This window comes from Apteryx mantelli, chromosome Z, assembly GCF_036417845.1.
Source record: "Apteryx mantelli isolate bAptMan1 chromosome Z, bAptMan1.hap1, whole genome shotgun sequence".
NCBI classification, from domain to species: domain Eukaryota; kingdom Metazoa; phylum Chordata; class Aves; order Apterygiformes; family Apterygidae; genus Apteryx; species Apteryx mantelli.
Window position 1 is genome coordinate 62,521,084 of NC_090020.1, and position 17,560 is coordinate 62,538,643.

Consider the following 17,560-nt stretch of genomic DNA (forward strand, 5'->3'; position numbering starts at 1 on the left):
GAGAACAGAAAAAAAGAGGAATGCATTTGTTTTAAACTGACCTGTTTTTTCTGACAGGCTTATGACTCCCTGTTTTTGAGGGTAGTTCAACTGACTTGCCTGCTACATCAGAACAAGCATTTTTCTATCTATGTCTCCTTTTAGTTTTACCCTTTCATACTTATGCATGCAGCTAGAAAAACTTGTATCTTAATTAGCTCATCCTTGGCATCTTCAGAGGACTTTACTAAGGCTTTTAAAAGTTAAAGCTCCTCAAAAATGGTAGATACAGCAGACTGTTGGTGTAGCTCACCTAACCACTGCTACACTACACACCAGGTATGTAATTCTTTTAGGACTCAGGATTGCTAAATAGGAGCCTGCCACCTCCCAAAGGGTTCTAATATTTCACAGTAACTGTACCACTAATAGCCCTTTTTAGGGACATCAGTATAACCCCCCACACACACCTAAATCTAGGTCTTGTTTTAAGGGAAATACTTTTTGTTTTTTTAAAAGAGGATACTTCTTGATTTCTCAGGAGAATCAGCCATTCTGCTTCTCTTTTTCTTGTATTTTACTATAACTGTCAGCTTTCCACATTTTAAACATTCTTCTCAAACTGAGAAGTCTTGGGAGACAAAGCAAAGCCACTGGTTATTCTAATGATATTCAGTTAAGAATAAATAATGCAAATGAATTAGTGAATATTGTAATTATGCTGCCTGATGTTGTGAAGGAACCAGACTGGAATAAGAAAATGTGATGCCACAGGTGTAGACTACCTGGAGACACACATGCTCAACTTGTTTGGCCTCTGCTTTCAAGAGGAAGGACAGGTCTAAACTATTACGTATAAAAACTGGATTCCCCTCCCCCCCCCAAAAAAAGCTACAAATTACCCATCCTCAAATTATATGCAGAAATTTAAGACACACTAGGAGTCAATACTGTAGTTACTGTAGTCTCTTATCAAGCTATTAAGAGCAAGAACAAAGCTACAGGTGTTGTCACAGTGTTCATTTATGCCATGGTCCGACAGCGTTTTGTAAAACTTCAAAGCAAGCTGCTTTTTGAGACAGAAAAATATTCATGGATTAAAGATTTCTGACAGGCTACAAACAGCTGACCAAATCACACGTAACAGGACAGAAACCCTAGATATTTCAATATATTAAATTCATCTTGAAATTAGAGAAATTCATGCTTTTACTTCTGAATGGCCATCAACTTGAGCCCAACAGAACAAACTGGAACCACATTTAACTCTACTTTTCCCTGCTCTCTTTATAGCTTCTCCATGCTTTATGCACATTACATGTTCTCTCTCTTTCTCTCTCAGCATTTGGTCTCTTTTTCCTTCTGGCATTCTGTAATTCTGCCAGTCAGCAATAATAAGCAGATCTGCCAACTTAAACACCAGTCTCCTAAGGCAATCAAATAATGAAACACACATGTATGTACTTGCACGTAATCTGTCAAATGCCTCTATAGCCCACTACAAACGATTTTTGCAATTCAAGGTTTTCATAGGAGCATGCATTCATACACTCTTGGTTTTCAAAGATCAAATGCCATGGTTTTTCAGAGTTCTGTGTCCTGGTTGTACAGATAAACCCAATGCCTCTGCAATTTACTTATCAGTATCTAGAAGAGACATGAGTTATGAAAAAATTAAGAAAATATAAAGCTTGTGCAGACAGCTTCATACAGAATAAGCATATCCTTCAACTTCTCCAATTTTGTGCAGAGGTCTGGTGCAAGACAGCACAGATTCCTCCACTGCAGAACTCTCTTCTCATGTTTCAAATGTGTCCAGAAAGTGCTAGAGAGTTAATGAACAACCATTCCAAATATCAAGAGTATTTTCTTCTACCTCCCTCATTACTCATCTATCATTTGCACTGAAGCGTTCTGGATTTCCACTTTCCAAACTAGTATTTCCCAAAAGAGAAGTTTAATGTATGACTCTAGCAACGGAGTAATCCAGCAAAAAACTGTCTGGCACACCGGGATGAAGTTGCACTGCCACATCTCTTGATTAAATAAGGTTGCAGTTTGCAGCATGGCAGAATAAAGATGGTAGCAAAAGCACCTTTCAAGCAAGCAAGTTACTGATTGGCATTAGAAAATTAAAATCAGATTTCAAGGACTGAAATTTACTACAAAACTTGCCATCACTTGGAAAATTTCTGCACTGTTCCTGTGCATTGCAACTGTGAAACAGTGAAAAACAACGAAACTATTAGAGATGCATCATAAAAGTGTAAAGCAAAAAGTACTTTAAACATGCATCCCTGATGCACATACTTATAATACGAAATATACTTTTACAACAAAGCTTGAGGATTTGAAAATTTAAATTCCCAGAATCGGGAAACAAGTGAGACAACACTAATTTATGTTACCACATCTGTTCAATAATTCTTTTGCTTTTGATGCTTATATTTGGATTCCAGACAGTGAAGCTGGATGGTGTAGTCAGAGGTATGCTAGTATGATTTGTTCTATAAGGAATCATCTTGGACACCCCGTACTAACTAACCAAAGCCAACAGTGGAGTGAGCAGATGGTACTTTCTCTTTGGGACAAATAAAGCCTTACACTGTCCAACTTACCTAGGTTCTGGATGTTAGCTTATCTCAATGAACAGTTAAGTGAAATTTTACTCCAGTTCTGTCCCCAAATCCAACTTTTTGAAATATTTTTCCTGCATGACCTCCTATTACAAAGAGATTAACACAGACACCTTAAAACTGTAGTTATTTTTTAATCTTATTTGTGGGCTGCCTCACAGGAATCAAAATGCTGCCTTCGCTCACACCAGTACCCTGAAGATGTCTTAATATTTGAGAAGCTCCGTGATACTATTACCAGGAGGGTCACTGGAAAGAGCACAAGAGGCAATGAAGAAATCTGCTTCCAGAGAGGAATCTGAATACTGTAAAGTAAAGGTGGCTTAAGACCACAAACTAAACAACCAGAATGAAGCAATTCTCATTCAGTGAAGATGTCTACAACGAACAAAGCAAGGATGAGAGGTGAAAAGGGGTCAGGTGACTATATAATTAAAAACTGTTTCATACTGCTTATGCTACAAGAAGGTGTAGTTACACATACAAACACAACTTTAAAATGCTCAGTTTTGCAACCTTAACAATGTTCTGCTAATATAGTGTGGAATTCACTCTATATATGCAAATGCATCAGGATAACAAAACCCTATATTTATTTTAATATAATAATACATTACCATAACAGAGTATCCAATTAAAACTGTCACTATATCGTTTCCTCACTTATAAGAAACCCTACTGATCGTCACACTAGTTATCCAAATAACAAGCAGCCCTGAAAAAACAACCATCCTTGCCAAAGTGTCTAGCAGCACAGGGCATTTTTATTTGCATTAGTGAAGATGACTGAATACAACAAAAGGAAATAACCTGTCTGAAAATAATCTTTGTATTTTCCATCACCAAGTACAATTAAGTGTGGCTCAAAAATTTAAAAGACATTTCTGCTACTAAATTTGCAAGTCTTACTATGTAATGGATGAAACTAAATTCAAAGTCATGTCCATTAAGCGTGTAGTAAAGGGAGGAGTCAGGACTGATTAGAAACACGCTTCAAATCATCTAGAAGTTATGAGCTTGATACAGGAATTACTAAGTGAAATTCCATGCCCTGTGTTAACACAGGAGGTCAGACTAGATGATCATAATGCTGTTTCCCTACTATCTTTGAAGTACATAAAAGGACAGTTAGATACTGTTCTTCTATACAGTGTATATCATGTAGCATTTTACACACATCCATACCAGATGGAATTTGGTATACTGAAAAGGCAGAATCTCTTCAAAACAGAGCTTGCATAATTATAGCATTTGTGCTCCAAACCCTACAGGCAATGGGAATTTTGCCTGAGAGAAATAAGAACTGTGGGATTTGTCCCAATGATGCTAATCCTTGACAATAGGTCTGATCCTGTTCCTTCTGAAGTCAAAATGGGTTTTGCCACCAATTTAAGGTAAAGTAGAATAGGAGCCTGCTGCTTCTTGTATAAACAAGTCTTTTCAGTAAACAAAGTCATGTCTAACATTTATAACAACATCAGCACTTCAAAATAACCTTATTTTTTTCTTTGCATCCAAAGGGATTTTGAATAAAACATTTTAAATTCTCTATTCAGAAGAGAGCAGCTCACATTAACAGGCACAGGCATATTCCATCTAAACTACTAGACAATTTACCACAGTGTTTGATTGACTGGTTATTTAGATCAGACAGACAATGAAAGGCAAAAGAAACCCCATTCTCATCTTATTGGCATGTTCTTACTGTGTCATAATAAAACCCTAGTTATTTGTCTTAGAGGAAACATCTGGGGCAAAAGCATACCAGTTGGTAACTGTCTTCCCCTTTTTGCTAAACTGTACATGCAGCTTAAAGTCCTGTATCTTAAATCACTGGGGAAAACACCCCCAACCCACTATCCTTTTCAGTACAAGTTTTAATATCATGAATATAAGAAACTTAACTATCACTATGAGACTAGCATAATCCAAAGCAATGATTAATATCGTGTACAACAGATGAGTGCCAAATGTTCCTTTAGCAGATAGTCATATTTCTCTCAACAGCCAAAAGGCTGCTCAAAAGAAGCAAGACTTCTTGTTAGTAAATGTTATTAACCCAGTGACTTACTGTAACAAAAAGAAAGTGTTGTGATAATAATGGGATTATGAAAATCTCTTATTTTAAATATGGGGCTGGAAATTACACAGACTAACAAAAGAGTTTTGGAGTTGTCAGCACTAAGTTTGAACCCAGGAGGAAGTTAGAAAAACATAAAAGCAGTAGGGAATGCACACTAATCTCTCAACCAACAGTAATAAATTATAAATACATCAGAGCAAGAAGAATTCAAACATTCATCCCTCTGTGCCCTTGAGGACCCCTAAAGTAAGTGAACAGAGGTCCTTTATTTCCAGACATTTGATATGAAGCTTTTGCTACGTAGTATTTTGAATATGAGTTCCTTAACACTTTCTCTGTTGAATAGGCCAGATTGTGAGAGCCACTAAAAAGATCTTTAGTCTCAGAACCGGCTTGCACTGGAACAGAAGGCCTCCCTAAATCTTTCTCTCCGTAACAAAATTGCTTATGTAGGCTAACGAGTAACTATGCTATTCTGGCTTCAGAACAATTGAACAGATTTGGACTGGCAAGAATATATTCTAAATTATATTCAAACATCTGTCCAGATTTGACTACAAAGTACCCAAAATAACTTGTTTCAGAATGTCAGCGGGTGACATTTTCTGATGTTTCTCTCAATGGAAAGGGTATATTACAAACAACGCCATGAACATGAAACAAAGAATGGAAAACTGTATTACAGTAGGAGGCACAAAGCAATTGAGCCTGGTCAGCCAAGAATTTCCGGCTTTAGAGGAGCTCTCACATGGCACTGATCCACCTTAGAGGACCTATGAGCCACCCCACGCAGCCAGCTTTGGGGTCTGCGTGTAGCATGCAGAGACAGAGGATGCCAGCGAGCGCCCGGTGCACCCTGCCCGTGGGTTCGTCGCTCTGGGCCGGCAGTGTGGGGAGACCCTTGAGCGCGTGCCAGCCTCTGGGGAGGAAAGCAGGGAGGCAAGGAAGGCTCTGTCGCCGCCTCTCTCGCTCCTCACCTGTGCCAAGCAGCTGCAGCACTGAGAGGAGACAATTCATGGCTAAGTTTATAAACATAACAGACATTTTTACTTCTCCATCCAAGCCTAGCACATTAAAAATTAAGAATTAGCGACAGAGGACTGGAATGTGTGGTTGCAATGTTAAACATCATGTGAAAGCACAAATAGGATTGTGAGCCTTCGCCCTTAACTGCTTTTTCCTGGGATATTTCTGGATGCAAAGATAGTGAAACCAGACACAGCTGTGCAGCCTTATCTATCACTGCACATAATTAGTGGCTTCTTTCATTAATGCCCTAATTTAAGAGCTTTGGTCTACCTCCAGCTGAAAGCAGTTTAGGAAGAGGGTAAGCAGTTTAGGAAATAGTAAACTCACAAAGTAAGAGCCCTCCCTGTGACATGAATAACTGAGAAGCCATAGCATGCTTTGAAACATGAGTCTTCCTCATGTTTTAACCCATTTAAAAGTTCCTGAGCGTAGCTTCACCAAGAATAATCCTCCATGCCTATCAGTTACCTACAAAATTTTATCCAAGTGGGATGTGGACATCTAGGAAGAAATCAGTGACAGCACTAAAGCTTTCTCTCCTTCCCCAACAAATAAATTTCACTGATATATTCATTAACAAGACATTTTAAGCAAAAAATCACATTGCCACACCTCCTGGGAGATGCATGCCCTACCTGCACTACAGAGCTTATGTTGCACCATTCCCCCTTCCTCCCCATCTGGTGAGCAGGAGGCTATGGTGCAGGAGTGCATGGACATACTGCACCAAATGAATCTGATCCCGGGGAGAGAAACAGCAAGCAAGATACCCCTGAATTACATCAGTCAGATGTGTTTAACTGGAATAGTTCGACTTTCAGCCAATATCTTTCCATTTTTAAATGTGAATGTTTTCTAGAATGAAGTAGCAAAACTTAAAAGTAAAGCAGAGTTAATAAAGTCTGGTTTTCCATCATACAGTAACTGGATTAAAAAAAAAAAAAAAAAAGACCAGTTTAGGCCTTGCTTAATTACTGAAAAATACACCAGCTGCTCAAGAACTTCTGGAGTTCTGGATGGAGCCAGGATCAGAAATGAGAACTTACTGGCCTGCCTTCTGCAGATCTGCCTTCTACAGGAGCACCTTCCCACCCCGGACACTACCAAGCGATCTGCCAGCACGGATGGAAACGGGCACCTCCCAACCCACCAAAGGTAGATTTCACTTCTTGCCCTCTATATCCACAGTCTCTAGTGAGGAAGCTACCTCAGACTGTAACCTCTGGGAAATGCTCTAGTACAGACAACAATGCCAAGCATATATGAACAAATCCAGTGGCTTATACAAGCATATTGTCTAACAGCTAACTGAACTGTTGAAGACCATTTTAGTCATTCATACCATAATTTACACAGTAGTTTTGAAGAACAAGATTGGCTTTAAAGACTTTTTAAAACTCTATGAACTGTATGCAATCACTTCTTTCCCTAGCTCAGGGCACTAGCGTGTTTTTGAAGCTCTGTCCTGAGGATTTTTGGTTATAGATCTTTATTACCTAAACTGCAGCCTAAATATTATTTTTAAATGCTGTCTTACATGAAAACTATTTTATAAAATGGATCAAAATGTGAAAAGAAAGAATAGTGTTTGGGTGCTATTCTTCTGGACTGTTGCATACAGCATTCATGTAAAATTGAACAAAAAGCAATCAAATTAGTACAAGCAGTCACACCTGCTAACACTTTATCAAAGGACTTCAGGCAGTGTTCAAGGATTCAGGAATTTCTATGACAAAGTGAAAAAACATGTAATACATACATAACAACAACAAAAAAAGAAAAAATAGCACTTTCTTCTACTAATGAAAACACAAAATAGGATTTTGGATATGTATTTTATACATACATTTTTCCTGAAAGAGAATGAATACAAATTAGTGAAGTATTAACTGCAGTTACTACTTTTTTTAAAAAAAGCCAAAGATTTCCTCTTTAAATTCTTATAAGTACCTAGATTCTCACCAAAGTATCCTCAGGACTTAAAGTCCTTCTCCCATCAAAATACTTTTTTAATAATCTTGTAATTCCCCTTGTCAGTTCTAGCTATTAAAATAAAACAGTTCTTTGTATTGTAGACTTTAGATTGATTTCATGGCTGTTCATCATGGAAACCAACTCTGCAGCAAGTAGCAGATGTGAAAGAGTAGGTAGCCAGCTGTAATTACAACACCTGCGTCCTTTCACACAAGAAAACGTAGATGCGTATATGGCATCACACAACTAGTTAAGCGGGCACGGTCATTTGCTTGGGTGAAGAATGATCCATTCTTGGCAAATACTTAGCACCATGTGTTGCTGAAACTCTTAAGTTTATTTTCTCATATAAGAACCCAAGTAAATGCTATTACTAACTCGTGGTTTTTCAGATGTTCCTGCATCACGGCTACAGGCACAGATTAAGATGATTCCAATTTAGAGGAGCAGGTTATTTCATATTTGCTATGTTTGAAATCTGCCCAAGGCACATTCACCTCAGGTGGAGTTATTAAAAGACTGAATCAGTATTACAGAAGGCTAAAGAAAGGTAAGCAAAGTCACTCAACATAATGCCACTACAGTAGCTATAAAAAGGCATATTAAGATTAATGTAATATAAAAATAGGCAAATATTTCTTGCAGAATCAAAGAGGTAGTGTCTTATTCTTTCAGTTTCTTAAAGAAAAATGTACGAGGAAAGCATTTTTTTTTTTAAGACTAATTGATACACCTGGGAAAAAAAGACCTAGATCAGCCACACAAGCCTTTTTCAAGTGTGAGATCTTCCTTGAGGACCCAAAGGAGGTCCTGTGTGCCCCAAGTAAGGTATTTTTTCTAGAAATATCAGTTGGTCAAGTAAAATAAAATATTCTCCCCAAAAGGCATCTCTCACTAAAAAAGAAATGGAGCAAGAAAAAAGAATTCTTACACCATCAGGATTAAAACACAACGCAGAAGATGCCGTTTCTGAAGTTCTCTCTTCCCTCTCGCTTCCTTGCCCCCGCTACCAGCAGGTGGGGCCAAGCACCAGCCGTGAACTTGCCCAGGGCTCACTGTTCACGTGCAGTCCGCAATAGCGCTTGCAGGAGTACCCCCGTGCTCTCTCTGCTCACACAAACTTTTTTCAGTTACTATCACCACCATTCCTACAGCTGTGAAAAAACCATTCTGCCTCACGTTAGTGCACACTGCAAAAACTTTGTCTTCGCTGGTGATACGGCAGGTGGCGAGAACTCTCTTTTCGGATGCATGTGCTAATCCGGCAGTTAGAAATCGTTTGACTCGTACGCACGAAACATAGCCCTGGAGGAGCTGGGAGGTTCTCTGGCACCAACCTGTCACATTTCTCACTAAAAGCAAAAAGCAATTACTGCTGAAGTGCACGACTCTAGGGCAGCCCTGACAACTCTGGCAGAACTACGGCTTATTCTCACACCGGGCTTCTTAGAACAAATCCCAGGGCTTTGGCTCGAATGGCAAGTACATTTACCAAATGAGATAGTGACTCATCACTTCACCCCGTTATTTCCTTTTTCCATCTGCCTAAATCAGGACAGATGATGACTGTTTTCTTCCCAACTGAGGCTCCAGGCTCTCTCCACTCCATTCACTATTATGTCCCCTACTTTACAAATGCAAATAGTTTTCAGAAACACAATCATTGTACTGCAATATTAAATAAATTGTATTAAAAAAAAGTAAAGAAAGAAACAAATCCCGCAGCATATTCAGTTCAAGCATGTACAAACAGTTTTCTGCTTTCTGTCAGTTTGGATCTTTGTCAGACATTGCATAACCTGGTCTCTGAAAGGAAAGGGTTTCCAAACGTTCTGTGTCATTATCTTATTAAAAAAAAAATCTATGCTATATTCTTGTCATGTGAAGGAACAGCTTCCAAAGATTTCAGGCTCTAAAACAGCTCAAATGGTATGAATTGTTAACATATACAACCATTTTAAGTTACACAGGAAGTTACAGGAAGCTCCAAAACATCCAAACAGAAAAATTATTCATATAAAATTCCAGTCTGCCTTGTGCAACCTGACCTTCATTTAAAAGTGGGAATTTAGCATTCCAAGTTAAATCAGAAAATATTGCTATCAATCATTAAAAGCTTTATGCTCCAAACTCTGTTCAAGATCAGCTTTCAGAAACCAGGTAGAGAAACGATACTGCACAAGCCAACTCTAGATGTATACAGTCACGTCAGATGAGAGCTGAATCAAAGCTCAGAAAACTCAGCTAGACTCAGAGTAGCTTGTTCACTTCTCATCTTCAAAAAAAAAGTTGGGGGAGAGGGGGCTAGGTTGCTGCAGTTTAGAAAAGAAAGTCAAGATAAGGGATGGATTTTTCTTCTCAAGACTTTACTGCTTCACACAAACCTCAGACATCTAATGTAGGGCATAAAGAAGACCCTGTGCAGGGTCTCCACTGTTGGAATGGTCTCCATTCACCTTTCCTTGGCAGGAGGAGTAACCTGGGCAGGTTGGAGCTGAGAGCCTTACACCAGCAGCATGAATTAAATCTGCATTTGAGTAGCCCTGACTTGCACCAGGCCTGAAACTGAAAGGTGCTAGAGGCTTCCCGAGGCTCTTTTATCCCCTTCATTTTCTTATCTTCACAGATGCAATTGAAAAAAAAAAAAAAGTCCAAATCTATTCTACATTGACAAAAGTAAGGGGAAGACAGACAAAATGCAACAGTACTAAAATTCCATTTCGATATCCACACTCGTCCTAGAAATTTAAATGGATCATTGATAAAAGAAAAATCTGGGGGGGAAATATGACCTAAGTGCTGTAATAAATATTTTTAATAGAATTCAAGACTAACAGTAGTTCTATTTGTTTTCCAATTAGCTTTTAACAATTAAAGAGCTCCCTATTTATTTATAAATAGGACTGTGCTTGCATAAGACATTGCCCAGATGAATAACTCTGCCCATGTTACTAGCCCCATTGACTGTAATACATCTATTCAATGCCTACAATTATTTGTGTGTACCTGCAGCACTGAATACCGGCAGCATTGTGGCTAAACATTGCAAATTTGATCTGAATCTGAAAACTGACTAGCAAGTAATCAAGCTTAGCAAGACTGGGGGAAAAAAAACATTCAGAACAAACAATGACATATTAAAGACTATTGAGATAATTAAAAGGTAATGAATTTTTAAAGCTTTAGATATGATTAAATTTAAAGAACTCATATGATCATATATAAATTCTTAAAAATCTCCAATTACTTTTCTGATATTCTTATTCAATACATTCACATGGGTACACATAGAATTGACTCTTCATAGAATGAAGCAAGTATATGGATTACAAATAACGGAGTTATATTCAAGAAGTCCCTGTTTCCAGTTCCCCATTAATTTGTCATTTTGATACACAGCAGTTTCAAATCATCAAGCACTTTAAATGTAAACTTGACTGTATTTGGTCAAGTAAGTTTCATACTATGCATTAATTTATTTAAAATACACTCTAGGGGTGTGGAGAGAAGTATCATCCTAGGAAGAATCTTTTGGCCCACTGCCCATTAAGTTGGCTCCTGGACAATATTAACTGTGCTATCCTCCACACCAAGTTTTATACACAGAAATAGAAATTGCAAAGCCACCTGAGAGTCCGATATACGCTGCTCCTTTACTCTTATCTGAACTGTATTGCCTCCTAACAACTCTGATTTCACTGTAGGTATCATTTTTTGTATTATTCTGCTCACTTAAAAAATTGCACCTTCATTTCGTTTTTTTATAGACTTCTTTCTGTGCAACATTTCCCACATTTCGTTTCTAAACGCACTCTTTCTTAGTTTTTTTATGGTAAAAAGATCTGTACAATACTTAAAAAGCCAAGAGATACCCTCTTATCTTTAAATTTTCCCCAACTTATCTTAAGTAAACATACATGATTTTAAACATAATTAAACCTATTCCTTTTGCCATTTGGAGTTCAAAGTTCAGTGTTTCTCCTAATCCTGTTAGGGTAGGTCTCATTCATGGTCCTAGGGCATTACTGAAGCTCTCTAGTCTCTTACATGAGATTCAAACACTAAGTCAAGAGGAGTTGCAGTGAACTCAAAGATTTTTTTTTTAAACCACAAAAATACATGGCTTGATTGCAAGATGATTCTCAAATATTTTGGCCCATAGCAATATCGTGTGTGCAAGTTTCATCTTAGGTTATCAGATGCTCAGTTAAATTAGCACATTTTCTTGTTTCCAAACCCTACAGTTCCAAGCCATATAAAATAAGCGCATCACACAAATAGTACTCTGGCTAGAGGCAATAAACTTCAGGTTAGGAGAGATCTAGTCACTGATGGTTGCAGCACTGTTTCATGCCAAAGAAGGAGAAGAAAAAAAAAAAAAATCTCCACCCACTATATTTTAGTAGAGCACCCCCAAAACCACAGCAGAATTTCACAGAGTAACTCCTAGCAGCTGTAGCTTCTGTAAATGCCCGCTGTGAACCCAATCCCATGGCGGGCTCTGAAACCACGAGGTCAGCACCAGGACTTCTCTGTGCAGTGCCGTAGTCAGCTCAGAGCATGGAGTTGAGAATAAGAGCATCAAGCAAGCAGGACTAGAGAGACCAAGCAAGTTACAAAACACTACGTTAAATTTGAAGCAATAGATGTTTCAAAGCCTAAGATGATGGTTAATTCACTGTAGCATGCACATGTAAAGAATCAGATTTTCGTTCCACCCACTGTCTCTCAAAATGACCTGCCAGTGTTGGGGTGTCTATCCAAACACCAGTGCTTATTCTGCAGTTACAATATGATGGAGATGTCCATCTCAACAGGTGGGTTTAGAGAAAAGAAACAAATTTTACCTGACCAGCACACGTTAACATCTAAATCAAGGAGTTATCAAAGAAGTAAAAAGATTTTCTTTCAAAAGCAAAAATCCCATTTTCAGAAGTAATGCAATGAGAGTCCAGATGACTAAAGGCTGAAGTTTTGAGTGCTTAAAAACTAGGGACAGTACAACCTAAAATGCCATTACACCCCCATCTGACCCCTTCTCTCAATATGTGATGTGCACCAAGACATTGTACAGATATAAACAATTCTTTGGTGCTTAAGGAAATCACTATGAAAAATAGTTCAGGTCTACCCTTCACTAAGCCTCTCCTAACCTGGAGATGCTTCTTCCAGGTTTTCACTCAGCTGTCACGTACAATTTTCTGGATTTTCTTCATCTTTGTTGATTATCAGCAGAGTTAAACATAAACTCTTAATAGGCAAAGTGGGATGGAAGCTGATAAACGGATACCACAACTTTGTGAATGATGCTGCAAATGTTTTTATGGAGGCAGAGGGTGATGATACTGTTCATGACTGTGGTATCACTATGAGAATCAGGATCACATATTGCGACTCGTATTTTCCACAGGTAGAACTATTAGGCATTTAAGAAGTATTAGATGTTAAAGTAATATGAGCCAATCTAGACTTTCAAGAAGTGAAAGCCCAATGTAAAATCTGTCCTAAGATGGATCTTGTTTATATTGGTTTAATGTAAAACCCCAATATCTGAATGCCAGTAGGTAGAGCAGACAGAAATCACTTCAAGTTTTTTTTTTTAAACCTACAGCTCTTTCACTTAAGATTCTTTCTTTTATTAGCAGAAGAGTCCTGATCAAATTCTGTCCAAGTTCTGCCCAGCATACTGTTGCATATGTAGGTTAGAAAGTGATTTATGTCTAAAACAAAGGAAATATCTTCCTTTGTTTACATAAGTGCTAATTTTTCTAACACATGTCCTGCCCAAAACTGAAACAAAACATAAAATTAAACTTGAATTTTTTTAAATCAACATTTCATTGCTTATTTCCAAATATCTACTCTTACTTTTAATGCCATATATAAACCTCCACGACAAAGTACGTAATTTTCACTGTTAACAAGATATTTATTCTAGGAACATACTGTTTGTTTGGAATTCATACTGTTGGATTCACCAAGAAATTTCTCAATAGCGAGTTTGACGAACCACAGAGGGAAACACTTCCATCAGCTTCTTGAAAACCTAAAATAAATGCTAGCTTGCCCATTCTCTATTTAAGTCTTTACAGTTATGAATTATAAGCATACCTTTTCAACCTGTGAGATGTACCCCATGATAAGGTACCACAGAGACCAGTAACTGACACAACACATAAAATCACAAAATATGTGATCTGTTTTATGGTGAAGTACAAATAACTCTCAATTGACTGAAACGAGGTGTGCACTAAGAAGGCTGACAAGCATGCGTTATACATGTAAATGTACAGTCATGTAAGTCCATGAAACAAAAATATCTGATAAAACAAAGACACACCCATGTGCACACACGTGCACACACACATCATCTGAGAACAGTACTAACCTTGTTGCTCACTCTCTGCTTCAACTTTTGCAGGACTTGGTGCTACAGGGAGAGGTCGAGGAGGACGAGGCTTTGGAGTTGGGGGAGATATTTTTTTTCTTCCAATGTACTCTACATAAGTTCCTGGAAAATCCCCCCTCTCCCCTGTGGTTTCATTAAAGCCGTTTAACCAACCAATTTCATCAGGCTTTGCTTCTTCCCCTTCACTGAATCCAAGTGCTAGTAAGGTACCTTTATTCACAGTTAATATATCTCCTAAGTGCAAGTCAATGTCTTCTTCTCGCTCTTTTCTGTAGTCATATAAAGCTCTGTATTGATATCCTTCAGCGCTCATCTTGGCAAATGATTTAACATTCAAAGGTGTTAAGCAGTACCAAAATGCAACTGTCCAGTTATATTTTTATGTTCAGATTCAAGATGTGTTAAATGGAATAATAAAAATGTCAATAGCAATGTCCAAGTAATAAGATCCACCAGAGAATCAAAAAGCACCAGGATCTGTCATTTTACTGCTGATGTTTTATTCATCTATTTATTCTGAGTCAATGATTGTTGCAGAAGAATGTGTTCCACTTCTTCTATGTCTAGCAATATTCTTCCAATTAGTTCCTTGTCTGATTTTTCTGGTAATTCTGGGTGTCCATACTCAAGTTCAGCTGATTCTTATAGCTGGTCACACCTTCTTCTGATGTACTGGACATAGATTGCCCATGTACCTTAAATACTCTGCCACGCAACTCTTCATACATGCTCTTCCTAGAAAGAGAAAAGGTAATTGGTAGAGTCATTTCAAATTCTCTTGATACTTGTGAACCTAGGATTCCACATGTGATTTAAGCTTTCTGCAACCTAGGCAGAGGTCAGGTCTCCCACAAAAGGGGCCTAAAGAGCAATAAAAAAAAGCAACCTCACAAAAAATCTGTCAGCTAATGCTTGCATTTTTATAATAGATATATCTAATTACTTGAACTGAATTTGAATCCCAACAGTATGAGGCACGCTGCTCTGTATTCCCTGCTTCATTCTCTGTGGATTACGGCTATTCAAGTTTGAGAATCAGAGGGCTAAGCCCTCAAGGTATCCCTGTCAGTGTTCTCTCTAACCTGGCAGCATGATCCTACATACTATCTCCCTGAAGACACAGGGCCACAACTCCTCTCCACAAGGTCTACCAAAACTGAGCAGGAACTCAGTGTAATTAGCGCCGACATGCTCAGCATTCGTTGCTGGTGTACTCAGTGTCCTGCTCTTTGTACAGAGTATGAAGGTGGGTAACAATCTCTAGCCCCAAACCTGCATTCCCCAAAGCTACTGGAGGTGCAGTCTTTTCATAATCTGCAGTGAGAATCAAAAAGTCAGGAACACTCTTACTTGACAGGTGCATTTTTTCTTAAACAGAGGGGCTTCCCCGCTCCTCCATCTTCCAGATGGTTTTTGATGTGTTTATAGTATAATGTTAGAAGAACAATCAGCAACTGAAGCAGCCACACCCAGACCACCTAAGCAGCATCAGCAGGACAAGAGTATCAGGGTGTATGTTTAAATTACACTAAAGACAAGAGACTACAGGCCTAAACATTTGAATGAAGTTTGCCTGACTCTAAAGTAATATGGAAAAATATGATTGAAAAAACAGTATTTTAAATTTAGCAAATAGTAGCTTAAAGACATACAGAAGAGTGAAAGTTTTCTAAACATTGTTATTTCAACTGTTACACGTTTTCATCTACTTAAAATGTCAAGCCCAATTGTAATTTTAAGTGCTACACTAGAAACCATAAAGTGCTAACTACTCAGCCTTGCATAGAAACACATAAACTACAGCTGCATAAAAGACTTGAGGGGGCTATGTAGTGCCAGCAGGTAAAACAGTGACTGCATACCCTGTTCTTAGTGTAACAGAAAGCAGAATTTTTTCAGCTAACACTCCTTTTTGCATTGCAAAAGGAGAAGAGCAAACAGGGTTGTATTAGGCAACCTCTGACAGCTCTTTTTCACCTCATTTTCTCCAATGTCTCAGCCAATAAGTCCTTGGAACATGACTAACTGAAAAGCTAAAAAGTATCTTTAAATATGTATATGGACTTTACTTGGGATGGCCTTGGCCTCTATGTGGCTCCTTTTCACTCCTTCAGCTCTAAATATAATTCCCTGTAGCTTATTGTGCAACATCTCTTGTAACAGAACAGAGAAGAAAATCTTGCAAGTTCTTGAAGAACTTCCTTATCATCCACTGTTACCATTTTTGCCATAAGAAAGAATTATCTTAGCCTGAATTAGACAACTTATTAAGAAAATAGCCTATGCTCAAGTATTTATTTTTGAATATATTCATGTGGATTAGGCATCCATCTCCCATGGAAATTTTAATGAGAAATTTCTGTAGCCTTTTCTGAAAACCCAGACTACGTTGCTTAGCACACACTAGCAAACATCACAGACTTTGAAATAAGCAGGAAGATGCTTTTATTGATATGTATTTTTGCATTTTCTGCCAGAAGGAAATGCACAGAACCTAACAAGAATTGGAAGGGGAAAAATAAGAAACAAAATCTGCAGCACAAGTATCAATTAAATTGTACAGAAGTCTTTTTAAAGGCAAGGGTTCCTCCCATTTCATACAGCAAGGCAACAAAGTGCACTTACACACCTTAGATCTAAATGTTGGAGCTAATCTAAATGTCTCCAATCAAAACCAACTATGCACAGCAAAACCTGCAAGAAAATTACCACTTCTACTACATTAAATATTCTGAAAAATTTATTTTCTTGTTAAGAAAGGTTCAACAAGTGTTTTGCTACTACTCGTTTCACTCCTACTGCCTGCAGGCATTTTGGCAGTTAACCAAATAAGTCTTCTAAACACTGCATAATTTAACTGACTTGATCTACTCCTCTGATCTTTTATCAAATCTATCACAGCATCTTTAAGGCCAGATACTTAAAATGAGTATTTATGTGTCTTACACCTCGTCTGACAACACAAAATTTGAAATGCTGTAATAATGTAAAAATTGTTTATGACACTTTTTAAACCTATTTTAAAAACTCAAAACTTAGTATCAGAGAGAACAAAAGGCCTCACTGACTTGCATGTTAGAACAGCTCAATACAGTTATGGTAACAAAATTTTCCTAAATCCGGCTTCCCTGGGGCTCAGAGCTGCAGTACTGGTTTGTACACACTCTGCAGCCTCGGTACAGGCCCCAGCACCCTGTCACCTGGCCGATGGCTGCTGCGCGTACCTGGAGACACTGCGTGGGTGATCCATGCAGAATTTCCTGAATTCGTGCCTGTATGTATCCTCAGTATCTGCCAAGTCTGGGGATGGAGGAAGACTCCGACTCCAAGAACCTTGCATACAGCCATAGTGCATATCAATACGTAAAAAACAGTGATAGATACTATTTCTCTACATCAGCCTGGAAACACTGTAGTGTCTCCAAATAACCCCTTTTCGACACTTCTTCA

The 17,560-nt window shown here is 38.2% G+C and overlaps 1 protein-coding gene across 4 annotated transcripts in view; it reads right to left on the reverse strand.

The window, feature by feature from the left end:
• Positions 1–17,560, reverse strand: part of PIK3R1 (phosphoinositide-3-kinase regulatory subunit 1) — a 61,162-nt gene that overhangs the window by 41,813 nt on the left and 1,789 nt on the right. For 2 of the 4 annotated variants that reach the window (XM_067315833.1, XM_067315836.1), the window contains exon 2: positions 14,090–14,845. In XM_067315833.1, the coding sequence (XP_067171934.1) occupies positions 14,090–14,423 (334 nt within the window). In that variant the 5' untranslated portion in view covers positions 14,424–14,845. Of the gene's footprint in view, positions 1–14,089; positions 15,423–15,460; positions 15,695–17,560 lie in introns of those variants that run through there. The other 2 variants (XM_067315837.1, XM_067315835.1) reach the window with 2 other exon arrangements.